Source organism: Canis lupus, chromosome 10 (genome assembly GCF_011100685.1).
Source record: "Canis lupus familiaris isolate Mischka breed German Shepherd chromosome 10, alternate assembly UU_Cfam_GSD_1.0, whole genome shotgun sequence".
Classification (NCBI taxonomy): domain Eukaryota; kingdom Metazoa; phylum Chordata; class Mammalia; order Carnivora; family Canidae; genus Canis; species Canis lupus.
In genome coordinates this window covers 7,510,211-7,531,073 of record NC_049231.1, presented here as the reverse complement: position 1 = coordinate 7,531,073, position 20,863 = coordinate 7,510,211, and the positions used below count along the sequence as shown (strand labels likewise).

The following is a 20,863-nucleotide window of genomic DNA, read 5'->3' as shown; positions in this document are numbered from 1 at the left end:
CTCTCTCAGATAAATAAAATCTCAAAAAAAAAAAAAAAAAAAAGTACTCATAAGGAAAATACATTTACAGTACTATACTGTATTTATTGAAAAAAAATCACATGTAAGTAGACCCGTACAGTTCAAACCCATGTTGTTCAAGGACCAAATGTATAAATACAGGCAGATCAAATATCCTTCCTACAGCTCTCTTCAACTTCACCATGGTCATCACACACATACACATTCATCAGATAAACTAGTAACTAAAAACAACTCAGTGAGAGACAGCTGAAGGAGATAATATACTTTGAATAACCAGTAGTAAATTTGGAAATTGGGTCATTCTAGGCAATAATATAAAAATAATATAAAAAGGTTTAACTAATACCATGGTTAAAAATCCTTAGTTACTAAGGGCAAGTAAGATTTTTGTGGGTATAGTCCTAAACCTTTGAAACTGATGTTACCGAGAACAAACATGGTTTCTCAAAATACATCCCTGGGAAGAATATTAGGGCCTGAATACTAAACTGACTCTTCACAATCTTTTAGTAAATTCCTAGGACTCTCAAATCCCTATTTTAGGCCTTCTGACTATATTGAATAAAATACACTGTTTCCTTTGAAGAAGAACTTTAGCTTATCTTAGGGTAGTCCAATCTGTCCCCATTCATTCATTCATTCATTCATTCCACAAACATCTACAGAATGCATACTATATACAGGAACTTTTTTTTTTTTTTTTTTTTTATATACAGGAACTTAAGGACACCGAGTATCTAAGGAAAGAGGACCAGAATATATGAATTATGCCTCACCCAATTTCTGTCACTGTTGACCACTTATCAAGCCATCAGTTTCCAATTTACATCCCTTCCAATGCCAACCTTGCTACTAAACCCAAAACTCTTTGTGGGAACGAACTGCACATTCACTAAATCCATCACAGTGCCTGTCACATACCAAGTGATTATTAAAGTTAAGTTAATTTGGGTCACAGGAAGACAGTCAGATAGGGTCTCAATGTTAAATCCTGTGTCATCATCCATTTTTTTTCTCTTCTTGGGATAGAGTACAACACAAAAATTTCTAGGATAGGAATATCCAAAGCGACCACAATGGATTTGATAAAGGACCCAGAGACCATAACAAACTGAATCAAGGGACTAGAACCTGTGGACAATTCTGGAATCAGAGGGGCAAAGGCTAAAAGCCGTATCACACTTCTGATTCATTCTCTATGAACCAGAGGCTGTTTACAGTCCTCATTTCTCTCCAGAGGAAACAGCCCCTCCCTTCTGAGTGCTTATGGTTTCCGACAGAACTGATTGGTAATCACAAGGCTACCGGAAAACACGAAGGAAAACATGAAGAAACTCCTCCTTACTAAAATATTTTAAGCTCTTGTTTCTCAAAATAAGAATTTAAAAGGCTCTGAACATCATTAAGCTCAAAACAAATACACAGTGTGAAAAATTAGTGGATTATTTGCATTATAAAAGAATGTTTTTAGTCCATTACTTTTCCAGCTTACTTTCCAGAATAGGAACTTTAATGACCTTAAGTTTCATTTTAAATTATTTTAATTATCTTTATTTTCATCCTCCAGTATAGAATCTGACAGAAAACCTTTTTGGTTCTTGAAGTGCCTCCGAGATTAGCCCTTTTATTCTATTCTAATGTCCATTAACAAGTTCTGTTTACCTTATACCCTTTAAGGGTGGGCTCCTTGCTGATAATCTCATTTTATTGCAATCTACCCTGTAGGATGCTGTTTACTGGGACACGTAGCTGTAGTACCGCCTAGCAGAATCCTGTGGCTTGACCTCAAACTGTACGTCTGCCTTCCCATACTTCTCCCTTGTGTGTAGCCCACCTCAGTGCATTGCCAACTTCTCTGCTAGTGAGATCGCTCGCTACCATAGAAGGACCAGGTTGGGGAAAGAAATCAAAAGGTACAACACTAATTTTCCTAGTCTCTTTTTTAACCAATCTCCTTTTTTTCTCCACTCCCAACACATAATCTGTGCTACCACTGGGTAAGTATCACTATCTCTGACACAAGCTATATTTTATTTTATTTTTTTTAAAGATTTTATTTATTTATTCATGATAGTCACACACACAGAGAGAGAGAGGCAGAGACACAGGCAGAGGGAGAAGCAGGCTCCATGCACCGGGAGCCCGATGTGGGATTCGATCCCGGGTCTCCAGGATCGCGCCCTGGGCCAAAGGCAGGCGCCAAACCTCTGCGCCACCCAGGGATCCCACAAGCTATATTTTAACCACAAAAACAGGAACTCTCTTTAAACAGTATAACCGAAAACATTCTGTCTCACGTTTTAGGACAAGTGCGCTTCTCAGAAGAGTACATATACAGTGATAAAAAGCCTTCACGGTTTTCTCTGAACCAACCTTATGCCTTCCACGAAAGACATTTGCAGTAGCTCCTTGGCCTAAAATATCAGATAAAAGCCACAGATGATTGGAAGTGCTCTGCATCTCGGCTTGGTCAGGAGATCTTGTTACGCTAAGAGAGAAGAAAAAATTTGCATGTTTTAAGGGAATAATACATTTAAGGAACAAACATGAGCTATTTTTAGTCTCCAGGAAGATCACCACTTATTGTTAAACTGAAGCGTACAGTCTCACATAAAAATCAGTTTCCAAAAATATTGAAGGCTAAAATGCTGTGTGGGCTCTGAAAAAAAACATTAACCAATGACATCTTATATATTTGCTTTAACTCACTTATCACAGAGCTGCAGAAATGTTTATGTCCCTTCTAATTTTATCTCAGAGAGAGTGATACTGGCCACTTAACTCCTTCAAATGTCCTGGAAGATTAATCAATGATGAATTATTATTATTATTTTTAACTTTATTTATTTATTCATGAGAGACCCAGAGAGAGACAGAGACACAGGCAGAGGGAGAAGCAGGCTCCATGCAGGGAGCCCGACGCAGGACTCGATCCCGGGTCTCCAGGATCACGCCTCGAGCCGAAGGCAGATGCTCAACAACTGAGCCACCCAGGCATCCCCTCAATGATGAATTATAAGGTGCTTTAATGTAACAATGTAAAACGTAACAGAAATATAGAAAATACTTTGTTTCTTTAAGGGCAGGGCTACACTAATGAAAACTGTTGCCACTGCAGAACATTTCCAGGAGGTAAAATTTCACCAGCACATAGCCTCACAATCATAATAGAAAAGTGAAACATTTTTTTGTTCCTTAAAGGTTATCAACTCTCCTGGAATTAGAGGATAATGTGCCCAACTTCCAAGTCTATAAAAATACACATATTAAGTGTTTATTACTAAGTCTTAAAAAACAAGGAAAGGAGGCTATGTAGTATTAAGTAAAATCTCTGTAACCTCTGTTTGATTTTGCTGTAAACCTAAAATTGCTCTAAGAAATAAAGTTGAGGGGATCCCTGGGTGGCTCAGCGGTTCCGGTGTGATCCTGGAGTCCCAGGATTGAGTCCTGCGTCAGGCTCTTGCCATGGGGCCTGCTTCTCCCTCTGCCTGTGTCTTTGCCTGTCTCTATCATGAAAAAATAAATAAAACCTTAAAAAAAAAAAAAAAAGAAATAAAGTTTATTTAAGGAAAAAAAAAAAAAAAGCATCACCCCCCCCCTACCTAGCCTTCACCTTTAACACAGAAAAGCTATTATGACTATCAGGATATTAAAAATACTTGAGCTCCACGTTGGAATAAAAATCAGCGTGAAATGTAGCCTCGCCACGCCCCCTTCAACCTGCGGTAGTATCAGATCAGGACAGATCTTCATATTCCTTTGTAGTCAGTTCATCAGAGCAGAGTGGGGTGTTCAGTGACGAATTAATTGATGACTACCCATATTCCAGGAAGGCTTAGGGACATCATGAATGGCCCATTTGCAACAGGGTCGCATATTAAGACATCTAATCTTACCGCCCGTCTAATTTAGATAAGGAAATGTCACACGCAGCAATGTGGTGGCAATAAGCAAGAAAAAGGAGATGCGCTGTTTCACAAGTAAGGCAGACACACATATGCTGCTGGAGGGAACCGGGGGGACTTCCTCCACTGTCTTCTCAGATATTTTCCAGGAACGAAAAAACCTGCCCCAAGTCCAGGGGCTGAGATAACTGTAAAATGCAAAAAATGGTGTCATTCGGAGCCTTGTCCCGGGTCGTGAGTGGCAGAGAGAGACACCTGTGTCGGCCAAGGTGCGTGCTGCCTGCAGGGGATGCGCGCGCAGTCTCGCGACGACCGGGAAGGCCCGCGGGAGCCGCGGCGGGGCGGTGACTCAGCGGGTCCGCGAGGGGGCGCGGCGGGGCGCGGCGGGGCTCGGCGGGGCGCCCACTGCCGCAGCTCGCACCGGCCGCGGGGTCGGGCCGCGGGGGCGGGGGCGGGGGCGGGGTCGGGGTGGGTGGGGGCCCGCGCTGGCGGCCGCTCCGCGCCGGGGCGGCAGCGGCCGGGTGAGTCGCGGCGCGGCGGGTGCCCCACACCCGGGCGCGGGCCCGCATCGCCGCGCGGCTTCAGCTTCCGGGCGGGCCCCCCGGCCGCCCCCCGGCCGCCCCCCGGCCCCGACCCCCCGCCGCCCGTCCACGCTCGCAGGCGCGGGGGCAGAGCGGCCCGCTCCAGGAGGCCGAGGCCCGTCCGTCGCCGCCGCGCGCCGACCCGGGGATGCGGGCCCGCGGGGGCGCGTCCGGGCAGCCGGGGTCCCGAGGCGCTCGGCCCCGGTCGCCGCCCCCCCCCCCCCCGCCCTGACTCAGCATCCCGGTTCCCGGCCGGGGGCGGGGGCGCTCGGGCCCTGCCGCCCCCGCTGCCCGGGCCCCGCGCCGCTCGGCCCCTCCGCCCGCGCCGCCCGCGCCGCCCGACTCACCGCGCCGGCCCACGTCCGTCGCAGCACCTCCGACGGGCTCCCGCGGCCTCCCGGAGCCTCGGGGCACTTCCGGCTTCGCGAGCCCTGGCCGGGGGCCACGTGACCGACGGCCGGCGCGCGCCGGTGCGCCTGCGCACACCCGCCGGACCGGCCGCGGCCTCGGCGGCGCACACAGGGCGGGAGCGCTGGTGCGGCCGCTGCCTTCCCGGGGCTCGCCGGCGGGCGGGGCGGGGGAGGCGGGGAGGAGAGGGAGGCCGGGGGAGGGGGGCGGGGCGGGGCGGGGCAGGGGAGGGGGCTCCGGGAGGGCGGGGGAGGCGGGGGGGAGGGGAGAAGGCTGGGGCAGGCCGGGGGGCGGGGTAGGGAGGCAGGGCAGGGGGGTGGAGGGTGCTCGGGGATGGGGGCAGGGGGAGGCCGGCGGGGGGAGGGGAGGGGGCTCCGGGAGGGCGGGGGGTCCCGGGGCAGGGGGCAAGGGTGCCGGGGGGGGGCGGGGGGAGGCGGGGGGGAGGGGAGAAGGCTGGGGGAGGCCGGGGGGGGAGGGGAGGGGGCTCCGGGAGTGCGGGGGAGGCTGCGGGGGGGCCGGGGGAAGGAGGCCGGGGGAGGCGTGGAAGGGAGGGAGACCAGGGTAGGGGGTGAGGCCGGGGTGGGGCGGGCCGGGGCGGGGAGCGGAGGCCGAGCGGGTGCCGCCCGGAGTCCGACCCGGGCCCCACCCTCCCTGCTCGCCCGCGCGCTCAAAGGGTGAAGCGGGCAGCCGCGCAGTCAGCACTTGGCGATTCCAGACCTGATTCCCAGAACTGCAAGTCCCGCCGCGTCGCACAGGCCCCGCCCCCCCGCGGACGCCCCGGAGCCGCCCTGAGAGCCGCAGGTGCGCGGAGCGCTGGGGAGCATCCCAGTCTGCGGGGAGGCCTCTGTGGCTGTTGCAAGGACTGCGGCTTACGATGATCCACACGTGAAATTCTTCATGTGAAGAGGCTCGATTTATTTTTATGCACCCTTTTTTTGGGGGGGGCGTTGTGCGGTGGGCGAAGGCCTCGGAAGTGGATGTGGACTGCCTTCCCGTCTCAGCCGTCTGTTGGGCTGGGGCGATCCTGGAGACCTTGACTACTCAGGGTCCTGAAATCCTCGCGGCTGTTCCTTCGGGTGACGCCTCCTGCCCGCGGACTGCGCTGCGGCCTTTGCACAGATGGGGAGGTCAGAGACTCCTGCGGCTTCACGGCTACACTTCTGAGCTGGAAGAGGAGGAGTTCTCAGTGGAGGACGACAGGAAAGCCAGGGACGGAACAGGAAACCACGGCAGACGGCTTAAGAACAGACCTGGGGGTGCAGTCCCAACTCTCCCCAAGTACCGACTCCAGGCGGCCTTCTTCCCCCCAAGTCTGTTCCCCTCCTGTGCACAGTGGCGGTAACAAAAGCCCACAGTAGTAATGCGTTGGAACAAAAGGAAGTCACTTTATTAGACTTTTAAACAATGTTTAAGCACTGGAACCACTGTAACAACAAATCTGTTTATACTGTTTACAATTCCAGTTTCAGTTTTCCTGTATGTAATAGCCAAGAATGAGATCTGTCCAGGTTCCTTTACAACAGGAAGACCTACAGCTCAAAAGTTTTATGGGAGAAAATGTCATTAGCTGAGCCAAAGGCCTTGACTCACGTATTTACCACGTAAGAGATGCACACTGAAATACCACAGGTATTTTCTTAAAAGGTAGAGCTGCTTGTGAACCAAGGAACAATCAAGACTTTAAATAAACTTAGGCACAGAAGTAGACCAGGCATCATAAAACCCTTGTTGGTGTTCCATAGTCAAGTCACACAAATCCCCATCTTTGACCTCCATGGCCGCAACTGTCAAGAGTCACTCTTGAGACAGTTATTTGGGTGCTTGTTTTTGGAAACTAAATACAGTACAAATAAGGTCATTCATGATGAAGCAGGGGTTCCTAATTGCTATGGTCCTCCCTAAATAAAGCCCTCCGGGTAACTTCAGGGAAAGATGGGAATTATGCGTGACTACAGGACATGGAAGTTTATTTACTACTGCAGACTCTTTAATTTCCGTGTCATTTTCTCTTGGCTCTGAACATACACGAATCTTTTGAAAGACCTCAAAAAGCCAGGCAAAAAGGAGCTGTCACCTTTACATCTATGGAACTGTATTTTGTAGTGACCATAGCTACTATGAAGCCTTCGTGGGCAGGTACGGTAATAAGCTCTTCAGGCTTAAATTCTTAGTTGTGAGGTAGCTACCATTATTTCGCCCATATTACAGATGTGGAAACTGCGGCATGAAGAAGTCATTTAACTTGCTTAAGCCTCTTAAAACCAGTGACAGGCAGAAATGTTATTTGAACCCACTGAATCTGCAACCTGTTTTAGCTCTAAGCACTATGCTGTGACTTGTTAGTATACTCTGAAAAGTTAGTGCGATTGCATGAGATGTAATGATCTTTCCCAATGAAACGTTTATGAAACACTCAAGCTTTCACATACCTATTTTTACTATTTATTTATTTATTTATTTATTTATTTATTTATTTATTTATTTATTTATTTATTTATTTATTTAGAGTACTCACAAGTGAGCAGGGGCAGGGCAGGTGAGGGAAGAGAATCTTAAGCAGGTTCCACGCTCAGCATGAGCCCAATGTGGGACTTGATCTCATGATCCTGAGATCATGAACTGAGCTGGTATTAAAAGTAGGGATACTTGACTAAGCCACCCAAGTGTCCCCCTCCACATTTTTTTTTTTTTTTTGAGATAGCATTTATTCTTTTTAAAGTAAGCTCTAGGGGCACCCAGGTGGCTCAGTGGTTAAGCAACTGCCTTCACTCAGGGTGTGATCCCAGAGACCCGGGATCAAGTCCCACGTCCCTGCATGGAGCCTGCTGCTCCCTCTGCCTCTCTGTCATGAATAAATAAAATCTTAAAAAAAAAAAAAAAATAGAATAGTTTTAGGGAATTTATAGACCACTGAAGCCCATCATGAAAACTTTAAGGGAACCACGTGGGCCAAGGGTTAAAAACCCTCCCCTAAAATCTTGAGCTTTTAGAATTTAAACTTAAAAAAAAAAAAAAAAAAAAAAAACTTAAATGACTGTAATAGTAATCCTGCTGCTCAGTTTATCCCTCCTCTCTTAATTTTCTAAAACTAGTTAGTGATACTATTATTTTTCTTCTTGTTTTCTTGCATTGTCATGAATAAAAATGGGGGAAAATACTTCTAGTAAACAAAAGCCCACCTACTTGTAAGCAACATCAACACATAGCGTCCTAAGTAACTCCAATAAAAGAGGGAAAAATTGGATTTTAAATTCTATGAATAGATTGAAACAGCCTTTCTTTTTTTTTTTAACATTTTAAAAAGAATCTAAGAGAACTAAGTTGTATGTAACCTTTTGGGAGCATAAATCAATCATCTATAAGCTTATATGTGCAATTCTTTACATGGGAAATCAGGGAGACATGAGAACAGGAGATTAAAGTATTTATAATAATAATTCCAAAAAAGACTTGATAGATTTCGCTACGTAAAATTTATTTTTATTTTTTTATAAAAAGTGTATAACACTGGTACCTACTCTTAAATCAGTTAATTTATGAAACCATTCTCTTTTGTAGAACACACATTGGCATTGAAACAGTTTAAAGAAACGTAATGGCTATCTACAAAAAAATTATTTTGATTTGTTGTATTCCCCCCATATTTTAAGACTGCACACATAAAGGAAAATTAAAATTTTATATTTAGCAATTAAAAAAAAAGTACACTGTTTTCCTGCTATGGTCTTTATAAAGGTTGTAATGTTTCAAGTAAAAAAGAAAAAAAAGTACTAGGATGACCATGCTGTATCTTTTAACAGCATTTTTCTATAGAACAATTTGAACTGGCATGCAAGCAACTTCTCTTGTTGTCACATACCTGTATTCAGAGAAAATTACACCCATTTTACAGAAAAATCCCAATACATATACTGCGATAAGCTTAAAGCAATGTTTAAAAGACCAGTGTGAATGGCACACAAAAACTGCTTCTTTATAAATTAACTGGAATTCCTGATCAGAAAGTAGGCACAGGGAGATCCAGTCCTTAGGGCTTTGCTCTCTGGAAGAATACCTGTAAATAAAGTACAATTAGCACTGAGGTCAGAAGGTATCACCTTTCCCCAGAAGCATGACTCCAAGTCAGTAAGTGCTAGTCAGTCTTTTGTAAAATACAATCAATATTTAGAACATTTCACATATTTCATAAATCCACACCTGGCACAAGAACTTTCTTTTCTGGACAATTTGAGAAAGTCTAGAGATACGTTGACATTAGTTGGGCAACTAGTGAAAATATGGTATTAAGTCTAATGCGCTGAGAATTCAAGTGGTCAGAGGAAAACACGCTCTTTACCTTTCGCTGACTGGCACGCTGTCAAAGCTAATACTGGGAAATTAAATATTGAGGAAGAAACAAATCAAAGCTAAAGATAGCACCTGTTATCCCTTAAGGAATTTACTAATTTTTTTATCATAAAAAAATACTTGCAATTCAACATTTGAGACTATGAATGAATAGGCTAGAGTTTATGCTGGTGACTGGCCCAGTGTTGCCCACTACCTTCCACAGTTAGGTACATGTTTTGTGTGTGTGTGTGTGTTTTAATAAAGATTTTATTTGTAAGTAATCTCTGCACCCAGTGTGGGGCATGAACTCATATCCTGAGATGAAGCCAGCCAGGTGCCCCCGTAGTTAGGTGCGTGTTAAGAGAGCACTCGAAAGACTACTGGTAGGCAGTAACTCACTCGGGACCATATTCATCACTGTACTCTTAGCGCCTACGAGATCAGACGTTCAGTTAACAACCTATTGACTAAGTGAAGAGAAGAAAGATCACTGTGTGAGCAAAACGAAGCCTTACAAAGAGGCTCTGCTTGAGGTAAGCCTCAGAGTGGGTAGGATTCCTAAAGGAGGAGGGCTGCTAATAAAGCAGAATTTTGGAAGAACAGCAAGAATAGCAAAGACTGTTCCTGCAAGAGAAACCAGAAAGGCGGTCTGAGATCAGAATATGAAAAACAACAAAAATTCTGAATGAACCTATTTTTATTCAACGGTATAGGTTTATGAAGAGTATAAGGGGAATGAATTTCAAAGGACTGTTCAGGGTTTTCAAACAGCTCAGCCGGGCCCCAAGGGAAGGGGTATCAGTGTGAGAGGACACAAATCCACACCGGAGTAGCAGCAGTGGAGACAGAGAGGAGAGGCTGACAGGAGGAGAGAATCTGCAAGATCTAAGGATCCACTCCACGTAAGGAGAGTAGGCACGAAAGAGGGAACCTCACTTCTCCCACCAAGAACAGTGCTCTCCTGGAGATAATGCTCACACTGAAAAGCTGGGACCTGGAGGAAGACTTATTTATAAATGCAGCTGGATGAATTACTATGTTTGGAGCACAAGCCTGCTACACTGGATCTGCGGTTACAGACACCTTTAAGAGAGTTACAGTTTCTGTGAGCCCTTTCACCCAGTTCGGTCACAGTTATTTAACAGATGTTACCTCCGAAGGCGCTTTGCTTTTATAGGGAAACGGGAGTGGGGAGGGTTCCTAATGATAAAGCGTAATTCCCAATATTCTTTTCACAAACTCCTATTGGTTTAAGCTGACAAATGATTACTAGGGAAAAAACTGACAAGGGAAGATGTTATAGAACCAAAGTCAAAGGATGACACATTTATTTCCTCAGCAAAGGCCGAGACTTAGGAAATTACTGAATGCCTTGGACAAAAGGACCAGGCAGTCATTCATTAAGTCACCTGCTACCAATATATTTGGCATAGTGTTTTGTCCTCAAATTTGTTGAATGAAGGTAGTAATAAAAACAAAGAGCGGTTGCTCATTTTGTCACACTGTAACTTTATTTTCAGATGGAGGTCTTTTGTAGGCAGGAAGAGTAACTCATATGGATATTTGCAGCAGTTAGTACAGTACCTGTTACATAAAAAGCCATCACAGATTAATGAATGACTGACTACCTGGGTGAGAGCAAGACAGCTGTACCTCATGGGTTGTAAATTGTAAATAAGAATACCAAATACACATTTGATGCTTCTTGCCAACTTGGAGAGTTTTTTAAAAAATTAAAAAATTCACCCAATTAGGGGGGGCACCTGAGTAAAGTATCTGATTCTTGGTTTTGGCTCAGGTCATGGTCTCAGGGTTGTGAGACTGAGCCCGCATCGGACTCCATACTTAGTGCAGAGTCGGCTGCAGATTCTTTGCCCTTTTTTCCTCTCCCTCTACTCCATCCCTGCGTGCCCTCTCTCAAAATCTTTAAAAGAAAAAATTCACTCAATTTATGAATGTAAAAAGAGCCCTGATTGCCGAATCTGAGCATTCTTTCTGTCCGTTTTATAATTCAAAAGTTTCAAAAATAGGATATAGCCAAGTAACTTGTACTTCTCTTTTTATATTTTTAGTTTTCTTTCAAGTCAATATGGGTACATGTTCTTAAACATTATTTCTTGTCTCAGTCCTGTAGTTCCTATTTAATTACACCACAAACTGTAAAAGGAAACTGACATTTTCATAATATGTTCAAGCATGCACAGTGTGCTTAGGTCACTTTTTATGATCTTTTCTAAGAACTCAGTTGAAAGTGACTTTATACAAGATTCTGAAGTAGAACTAAAACTATAGATTTTTAGAAGCAGGTTTTAGAAGACATTCCAAAATAAGTAATAATTGGTAAGATTACAGTATGACACAGGATCTACAATAAGTATCCTCTCTAGGCTCTAAAATATTACCCAACTGTAAGAAGATATGTAAGGTTTCCAAATACCTACCTTTAAGTAATTTTTAAAAACTTTAGCATCAGGCTGCTGAAGCGCTTGACAAAACTCCTGGGGGGGGGGGGGGGGGGGCAGGAGGAAAGAAGGAGAATGAATCAAAAGTATTAAATTCACTGTAATTCAAATCCAGTTTTCTTTCTAAAATTGTGATTTAAAAAAGATACATAACTATTTTAACCATCAGTTCTATATGTACAGTACATCAGCATTAACTATATGCATACTATTGTGCAACAGATCTCTAGAACTTTTTATCTTGTAAAGCTACCTCCCAAGCCCTTGCCACCACCATTCTACTTCTGTTCCTAAGAGCTGGGCTACTTTAGATACTTCATATAAGTGGAATTATGCAGTATTTATAGAATCTTTGTGACCGGGTTACTTAATTTAGCATAATGCCCTCAAGGTTCATTCATGTTGTATGTAGCATGTGACAGATGTCCTTTAAGGCAGAATAATATTCCACTGTGTGTATATACCGCATTACTTCTCCTTCATCTGTCAAAAGGCATTTAAGTTGCTTCAAATCTACAGTAGTATGATAACTTATTAAAGTGAACCAGAACAGTTCCTCATCAAAAAAGGTTCTATGGCTTTTTCACATGTAACACTTGTCAGATATAGGCTTTTGACACTTTTAAGAACATGGCTCTCCTAGACAAAGTTGACTCACGCCTGAGAAGGGGAGAGGGACAAAAACTACCCTGCTCAGGCTGTATTCATCTTGGAAGAGTGGTAACTGAGCAGAGCCTGACCAAAAGAAAATGAGGTTAGTCTAATAGAATTCTGTAAACACTGTTGGCAGAGGCATATGAAAAAGGGAAAATTGGGGATGCTTCTTTTTATGATCAAATTATCAGCTAGAGATATAATTTTGTTTTACTTAGCAATCTGGTATATTTCTATTTTTGATGAGCATTAAGGTCATGTGAGTAATTAGTCATTTACCTTTTTTATTAAAACATTACCTTACTTACATAACAAATTATAGCTGAGAAAATTAATACCTCTAAAGATAAAGATGCTGGGTCATGAAAAAAAGAGATCATAAAACTCATTAAAAATGACATCACTCTTATCCAAGATAGAGCCTGTTTTTCACTTGATTTTTTTTCAATGTCTTTCATAAAATAGCATCATAACAACTTTTTAAAAATACTGTTGGTGAAGAAACAATTCCTAGCATCTACTGAAGAGATATGTAATAAAAATTTAGATACCTCAATTACATCTATGTGCTACTGGACAAGTCAGGATAACTCAACTCATGCCAAGAAAATCACTAAATGCCATTAAAAAAAAAATCACTTTGCAATTTTTAATATTTTTTTATTTAAAGATTTTATTTTATTTATTCATGAGAGACACAGAGAGAAGCAGAGACATAGGCAGAGGGAAAAGCAGGCTCCATGCAGGGAGCCACCCAGGTATCCCTCACTTCGGAAATTTGGTAAAAATTTAAGATCACTTTCCAGATACTTCACAATAGTTTCAGATTTAAAAAAATAAGCATTGATAAGCTTGGCATATGTAAAATGAATGATCTAGCACAAATCTTCACAATAGGTTGGTGAGTTGTGGGGCCCTTTGGCAGTCTGGGAGAGCCTACTGGATTCTCTAGAATGTTTTTTTACAATTTATGATACATGGGATTACAAAGGAAACTAACTATAATGACTTATGGTTATCGGGACACCTGAGGTGGCTCAGCGGTTGAGTGTCTGCCTTGGGCTCAGGGCGTGATCCTGGAGTCCCAGGATTGAGTCCCACATCGGGCTCCTTGCGGGAAGGGAAGCCTGCTTCTCCTTCTGCCTGTGTCTCTGCACCCCCCGCCCCATGTCTCTCATGAATAAATAGGTAAAATCTTCCCCCCAAAAATGACTTATGGTTATCAAAAACATGTGGTAGAGTAGTAAGATTTACTGACTCAGATAACAAGGTCCAGTGATATATCTTAATAGCTTATAATTTCAATATTTTGAAATATAGTTTGTGAGACCCCTGGAACAACTAATAAAACACAAAAACACTTCTGATTTCCACTGGTGACAACGTCACAGGCAATGCGAATGTTTTGTGATTTGTCACCTACACAATGGTAGGAAATTAAACTTTTGAAAAAAAAAATAAAAAAATAAACTTTTGGTTAAAGGTTAGTGAAAATGAAAATACCATTTTCTCCCATTCAATTTCATATACCCCTGAAGTTTGAACTCCTGTTATCTTATATATAGTAAAACATCAAGTTGAATGCAGTTTTACTTTCTTGACTCAAAATTAAGATAGAATTACAAGTCATATTTCTTTAACTAAAATTAAGAGAAATATCTACTCTGAGCTTTTACCTGAATTATTTCTGGAGCTACTTGTAAGGAAGGCAGGTATTCTTGTTGAAGATACTGAACACATTCTGGGCCCTGGAAATTAAAAGATAATTATAACTGACATTTTCTTAATATTAATAATGCATAAAAAGAGATTAGAATGACACATGTACACTTTAAACAGTATGGTATTGTGATTAAGAATATTGTTTGGAGCCAGACTGCTTTGGTTTAAGGCCTGACTTTGGCAAATTTCTGGTAACTTGAGCACGTTACTTAGCCTGAGCCTCGGTTTCCCCATCTGAAAAATGGAGTTATTTTAAGGAGTGGATGAGTTAAGAAATATAAAACTTTTAGAATAGTGCGGAGCATGCACTACATGTTAATCTTACTTATTAGCATTATACAGTGAAGATTAAACAAATGTTCTAAATCAAGGAAGTAACAATGCCAGAGTCTTCAAAGCACTGAAAGAAGACAGCAAACAGAGGTGCTCCTGTTCAATCTACCACAGGGTGGATTATATGGTATCTGCGGGTGCATGAGGGGAAACCTTTGGGCAAGGGTAGGGTTGTAACCATCCTGAGAAACTAAAATACAAGTGAGGATGAACAAAATGATATGTTAAGAGATAATAGCAATACAAGTACACCTCCCTTTTTCCTGTTCAGCCATCAGGGAATAGGAATTAAGCAGCCAAATGAGGAAATCAAGACAGAAAGATGAGGTGATTCGCCCAGTCTGCTGTTGATTACATTTGTACTGAAAAGCAGGTCACCTGATTTCTAAACCCAGGTTTTTCTCTGGGTTTTCTCTGCCATCTTCCTAAAAGTGATAATAGTGCGGGTTTTTTTTGTTTTTTTGTTTTGTTTTGTTTTTTTTTTTGGGCAAACTTAGTGGAGGGAAGGCAGAAGAATTCTACAAATGAATCCCAAACCCCTATCCCTTCACAGAAGCTACAAAGGAACTTAGGATACAATCTGAAAATGGTTTTCCTATAGCAACGTGTTTGAAAGGGTGACCTCTGCGCGCTCACAAATGCACAAGGTATTCTCACTTTCAAACCTGAATCTGATTTAAAGATTTTAATATGTTGATAACTCCAAACCTAGTCTAACTGGAAGTAACAGTTGTGAAATCACAAAAGAAAAAAAACCCATCTCTCCTCAATGCACTTCTCCCCGCCTTAACACTTGCATTTCCTGTTTAATATATATATATATATATATTTTAAAAGATTTTATTTATTTATTTATGAGAAACACAGAAAGAGAAGCAGAGACACAGGAAGAGGGAGAAGGCTCTCCATGGGGACCCCAAAGTGGGACTTGATCCCAGGACCCCAGGATCACAACCTGAGCCAAAGGCAGACGCTCAACTGCTGAGCCACCCAGGTGCTCCTGTTTAATATACTTCTGAATCAAAGAATTTTTTTGTTTCTTTCTCTACACTGACTCCTGGTCCTCTAACTCACTGGACCTATGGCATAATTTAATGACCTTTCAAAGGAAAGCTCTTCCTAATTCAGAGAAGCTAACAATGCACTGTTTTTTTTTTTTGTTTGTTTGTTTATTTATGATAGTCACAGAGAGAGAGAGAGAGAGAGAGAGAGAGAGAGAGAGAGAGAGAGGCAGAGACACAGGCAAAGGGAGAAGCAGGCTCCATGCACCGGGAGCCCGATGTGGGATTCGATACCGGGTCTCTAGGATCGCGCCCTGGGCCAAAGGCAGGCGCCAAACCGCTGCGCCATCCAGGGATCCCAACAATGCACTGTTTGTGAAAGTTTCTCAAGATTGCTTCTACATTCCTTTCTCACTGTTTTTTTTTTTTTTTTTTTGCTGCCTTTTGCTGCAAAATCCAAGTTTTTATTTAAAGTATAACTTCTCACCTTTCCCTCTCTATTTTTTTTTTAAAGATTTATTTATTTATTCATGATAGAGAGAGAGAGAGAGAGAGAGAGGCAGAGACACAGGCAGAGGGAGAAGCAGGCCCCATACCAGGAGCCTGACGTAGCACTCGATCCCAGGATCATGCCCTGGGCGCCAAACCGCTGAGCCACCCAGGGATCCCTCTCTCTCTCTTTTTTAAAGTAAGCCCAATGCCCATCATGGAGCTTAAACTGACGACCCCAAGATCAAGAGCCACATGCACTTACCAACTAAGCCAGCCAGGCACCCCTCGCTGTGACTTTCTAGCATTCTCTGTTTTGACTCTTCTCTTAGTATTCATACCTCTGGTTCTATTTCTAGCTTTTTCTTGACTCTTGCTTTAGCCAGATTTCTTTGTATCCTGGTCTTAGAAATTCTCATTCATTCCTACCACTTTACCTTGTGGACTCCAAAATCAGTATTTAGTTCTAATTGCTTCAGAGCCATATTCCAAAGCTCTCTGAACATGCTTCCAAGCTATCTCAAATTACAACCCTAGTGCCTATGGACTTCTCAACTTTTCATATATAACACAAGGCTAACTACCTAATCCTATTTTACTTTCTAGCTATTAATTCTATCTCCATACTTTAGCTAAACAGGTATTTCTATTATTTTCTATCAAATCCACAAGGCAATGTCTGCTCTGTCTTCATATACCTGCTTAACTTTGCCAGAATGACAGCCCCCCCTCTTGTCAGTCCAATCAATTTACATGTGTCCTGAGGCCTATCAAAAAAACAAAAACAGGGCAGCCCCAGTGGCTCAGCAGTTTAGCGCTGCCTTCAGTCCAGGGCGTGATCCTGGAGACCCAGGATCGAGGCCCACGTCGGGCTCCCTGTATGGAGCCTGCTTCTCCCTCTGCCTGTGTCTCTGCCTCTCTCTTTCTGTGTCTCTCATAAAATCTTTAAAAAAACAAAACCAAAACCAAAAACAAAACCACTTCTTTCCTATGGCTTTCTTCGATTACTGTGATAGGCAAAATTGCTTGTTCACCTTTAGTCTCACAATATTACACTTAATATAGATGTATTAATTTATCCCTATTCAAGTACTTAACTGAGAGTTATTTATATATTTACTTTCCTGATTCCAAGTCCAAAAAATATTGGGAGACTTTTAAACCTAATTCATCTTTATACAGCTCCTCTGCTGCCCCCGCAGTCCACATATACTCTTTATCCTAGCATAGTAGGCATAGAAAATGCTGCAGAAATGAAAATCCTTCAAACCTGTATTAGAAGAATCAAAAACTCAAGTTCAAATGAGGGAGTGGACTGAATGGAGACAGGTGAATATTTTTCTGAGGGGTGGGGGAGCTGCTATGTGGGAATGTCCAGTCCTGTGTTGGCATCCTAGCTTTGAGCGAAATTGGAGATAGGAGTTTTTATTTTTAAAAAAAGGACCTGATTTTTTATTTTTAAAATTCTATTATTAAGTAAGCTCCATGACCAAAGTGGGGCTCAAACTCACAATCCTGAAGTCAAGAGTTGCATAATCCACTGATAGAGCTAGCCAGGTGGCCTAGTACCTGATTTTTAAATGCTGGCAATCAGGGGCACCCAGGTGGCTCACTGGTTGAGCATCTGCCTTTGGCTCAGGTCATGACCCCGGGGTCCTGGGATCAAGCACCACATCGGGTTCCCTGCACGGGGCCTGCTTCTCCCTCTGCCTATGTCTCTGCCTCTATGTATCTCATGGATAAATAAATAAAATCTTAAAGTTAACAATCAATTCATGTTATTAAAGAATACTGTACAAGGCAAACAACTCACCAGCTGGATTCAGCCCAGATTCACTTACAATTTTACAAATGATTAACAAAACATGCTAAAGTTGTGAAGCACTCTAACCATTTGCAATACTAAGACTGAGAAACCCAGCTGTGAAGAGCCAACTAAGTCATGAAATGTGGATCTTTTTATGATTTTTCACATTGTCAAACCAAAACAGACATACATTATAAACTTCCTGTAATCCAAAACATAAAGGGCAGTAATAGATACTACTATCTGCATTCAACTCCTTCCTCACATTCAAAAAAAAGAACTCAACTTTTTCAAAAGGTATAGCAACAAGTCAAACACGATTAAAACCACTAACAAATCTACATGTAAGACGAAAGTGAAGGGGCATGGAGCGCAAAGCTTACCCGTTTGAGATGAATTGTTTTCAAAGTCACTGCACACTCAGATAAAGCCTATGAAAAACAAGTGTGAGAATTTTAATACACTTCATTTTTGGTTACTGATCCCACTTTTATTTCCGTGGCCACTGCCTATTAACAATTACTGCCAAACAAGGACAGAGGAAGGACAGTGACAGGTCTATGAAATAAGTGGGTTGGTAGAAAAAGGAAAAAAATTTAAAAACGCTGTCTTACTGCAGAATATGAAATTATAAAGCTTTTACTAGGCTTTGGGGAAATGAGTAGAGGGCAGTGCTTGACAGGAGTATTCTGAAAATGAGATCTAGGGAAACTATCATCCAAGCAAGAGAAAGTTACTCTTAATGGTTAGGAAAAAGCCATTAAGCACCAAGGTTTATAATGAAAATAGTAGAAAACTAGTAACTCAAATCAAGTTGTAAAGAGTGTTTGTATCATGTACCCTTTTCATGGTCCTAAAAAAGAGGAGTTGGAGGCTGTTAAAGGAGCTGGATTTTATAAATTAAATTTTAATATCAGGATTCAGTGAGAATCCACAAAAGGTCCAGAAGGTATCATCAATCTTTTAAAAATGAATCCCAATGTGAAATTAATTAAAAGAAAAATAGGGATCCCTGTGTGGCTCAATGGTTAAGCATCTGCCTTCGGCTCAGGGTGTGACCCCAGGATCAAGTCCTGCATTGGGCTCCCTGCATGGAGCCTGCTTCTCCCTCTGCCTGTGTCTCTGCCTCTCTCTCTCTCTGTCATGAATAAGTAAATAAAATCTTAAAAAAAAAAAAAAAAAGAAAAAAAAAGAAAAATAACGGCAATGAAATTAACATGGTCAACCTGGCCTTAAAGAAACTGTGAGTTAGAATACACACGATGTACACAAGGTAAACAAAGATTCCTGGGTGCTTACCAACACTGTTTGTGCATCAGCCAGATCAAAGGTTTGTTTTAAAGGTGCTAGGAAACATGCTGGGACAATGTGCTTATAAACAAAATCAGCAAATCCCACTGGTCCATCTTTACCTCCTGTCAAGACAATTCAAATTTTCATCTTGTATATAAAAAAAGGCAATTAGTTATCATTGGGGGAAGTCAACTCCGAGCTCCTATCTACGTTAGAGCTAGGGTTCCATTTTTCCTTTCTAAGGGTCTTAGGAAACAGGTTGGAATCAAGTTTTTTTTAATGTTTTTAAATCCTCTTACCCCACAGTTCTACCAACTTGGAAAGGATGATAAAACATGTTTTCTGTGCAATCGGATCTGGATATTCGACTGCTCCTTGGATAACAGTAACCAACACTCGTTCTACATTCTCTGCACCTGAAGAGAAATAACAATTTGAATTTAAAGATTTGAGGGAGTGCATGCGCGCATGAGCACATGCGAGGGAGAGAGCATGTGAGGGAGAGAGCATGTGAGTGGGGGGAAGGGGCAGAGGGAGAGAATCTTCCAGGAGACCCCTGCTGAGCCAGGAGCCCAATATGGATCTCACAATCCTGAGATCATGACCTGTGCCAAAACCAAGAGTCTGACACTTAACCAACTGTACCACCCAGGCACCCTGAATTTAAATTTAATAAGACCTAGAAAGGCAACCCAAAGGCAACTCATTTCATGATTTTTAATTTTTATTTTTGGATAAGTTAATTAACCTGTATTTTTAAATTCTTTTATTACTATTTTTAATTTAGATTTTAGGTAGTTAACATACAGTGGAATGTTTCTGGAGTAGAATTCAGTGATTTATCACTTACATACAACACCCAGTGCTCATACCAACAAGTGCCCTCCTAAATACCCATCACTCATCTAGCACATCCACCACCCAACTCCCACCACCAACCGTGTTTCTTCTCTATCACTGAGTCTCTTAGAGCTTCTCTCTTTTTTTCCTTTTCCTGCTTCCCATATGTTCATCTGTTTTATTTCTTAAATTCCGCATGAGTGAGATCATATAGTATTTGTCTTTCTTTTCACTTAGTATAACATACTGTAGCTCCATCCATGTTGTTGCAAACAGCAAGATTTCATTCTTTTTGATGGGTAACTAATCTTTTTTATCCATTCATCAGTTGATGTACATTTGGGCTCTTTCCATAGTTTGGCTACTGTTGTTAATGCTGCTATAAATATCATTGGTGCATGAATCCTTTTGGTAAATACCTGCTAGTGCAATTTCTGGATCATAGGGTAGTTCTATTTTTGAATTTTTGAGGAACCTCCATACTGTTTTTCTAGAGTGGCTGCGCCAGTCTGCATTCCACTAATAGTGCAAGAGGGTTCCCTTTTCTCCACATTCTTGCCAACACGTTTCTTGTGTTAATTTTAGCCATTCTGACAGGTGTGAGATATCTCAGCTGCTTTTGATTTGCATTTCCCTGATGATGAGTGATGTTGAGCATCTTTTCATGTGTCTGTTAGCCATCTGGCTAGTCCTTTTTAGAACTAAAAGTGTTTCTTCATGTCTTCTGCCTATTTCTTAATTTGGTTATTTGTTTTTTTGGGGGTTGAGTTTATAAGTTCTTTGTAGATTTTGAATACTAATCCTTTATCACTTATGTCATTTGAAAATATCCTTCCGTTCCATAGGCTTTTAGTTTTGTTTCCTTTGCTGTGCAGCTTTTTATCTTGATAAAGTCCCAATAGTTCATTTCTGCTTTTGTTTCCCCTGCCTGTGGTGACATTTCTAGTAAAGAAGTTGCTGCGCCAGAGGTCAAAGAGGTTGCTGCCTGTGTTCTCTGTGTCCTTTAACACTATTT

General features: G+C 42.2%; 2 protein-coding genes across 3 annotated transcripts in view; both read right to left on the bottom strand.

The window, feature by feature from the left end:
• The window catches only part of TBK1 (TANK binding kinase 1), a 41,649-nt gene extending 36,632 nt beyond the window's left edge, over window positions 1-5,017 (bottom strand). Inside the window, exons 1-2 of the mRNA XM_038549910.1 lie at window positions 4,858-5,017; window positions 2,398-2,512 (exon numbers count right to left, since the gene is read on the bottom strand). Coding sequence (XP_038405838.1) covers window positions 2,398-2,484 — 87 coding nt within the window. The 5' untranslated portion in view covers window positions 2,485-2,512; window positions 4,858-5,017. The remainder of the gene's footprint in view (window positions 1-2,397; window positions 2,513-4,857) is intronic.
• A 3,355-nt stretch (window positions 5,018-8,372) lies between these two features.
• XPOT (exportin for tRNA) overlaps window positions 8,373-20,863 on the bottom strand; it is a 41,778-nt gene continuing 29,287 nt past the window's right edge. The window contains exons 20-25 of one of the 2 annotated variants that reach the window (XM_038549885.1): window positions 19,308-19,424; window positions 19,015-19,130; window positions 18,099-18,146; window positions 14,040-14,111; window positions 11,689-11,745; window positions 8,373-8,972 (exon numbers count right to left, since the gene is read on the bottom strand). In XM_038549885.1, coding sequence (XP_038405813.1) covers window positions 8,946-8,972; window positions 11,689-11,745; window positions 14,040-14,111; window positions 18,099-18,146; window positions 19,015-19,130; window positions 19,308-19,424 — 437 coding nt within the window. In that variant the 3' untranslated portion in view covers window positions 8,373-8,945. Of the gene's footprint in view, window positions 8,973-10,736; window positions 10,832-11,688; window positions 11,746-14,039; window positions 14,112-18,098; window positions 18,147-19,014; window positions 19,131-19,307; window positions 19,425-20,863 lie in introns of those variants that run through there. The other variant, XM_038549886.1, reaches the window with a different exon arrangement.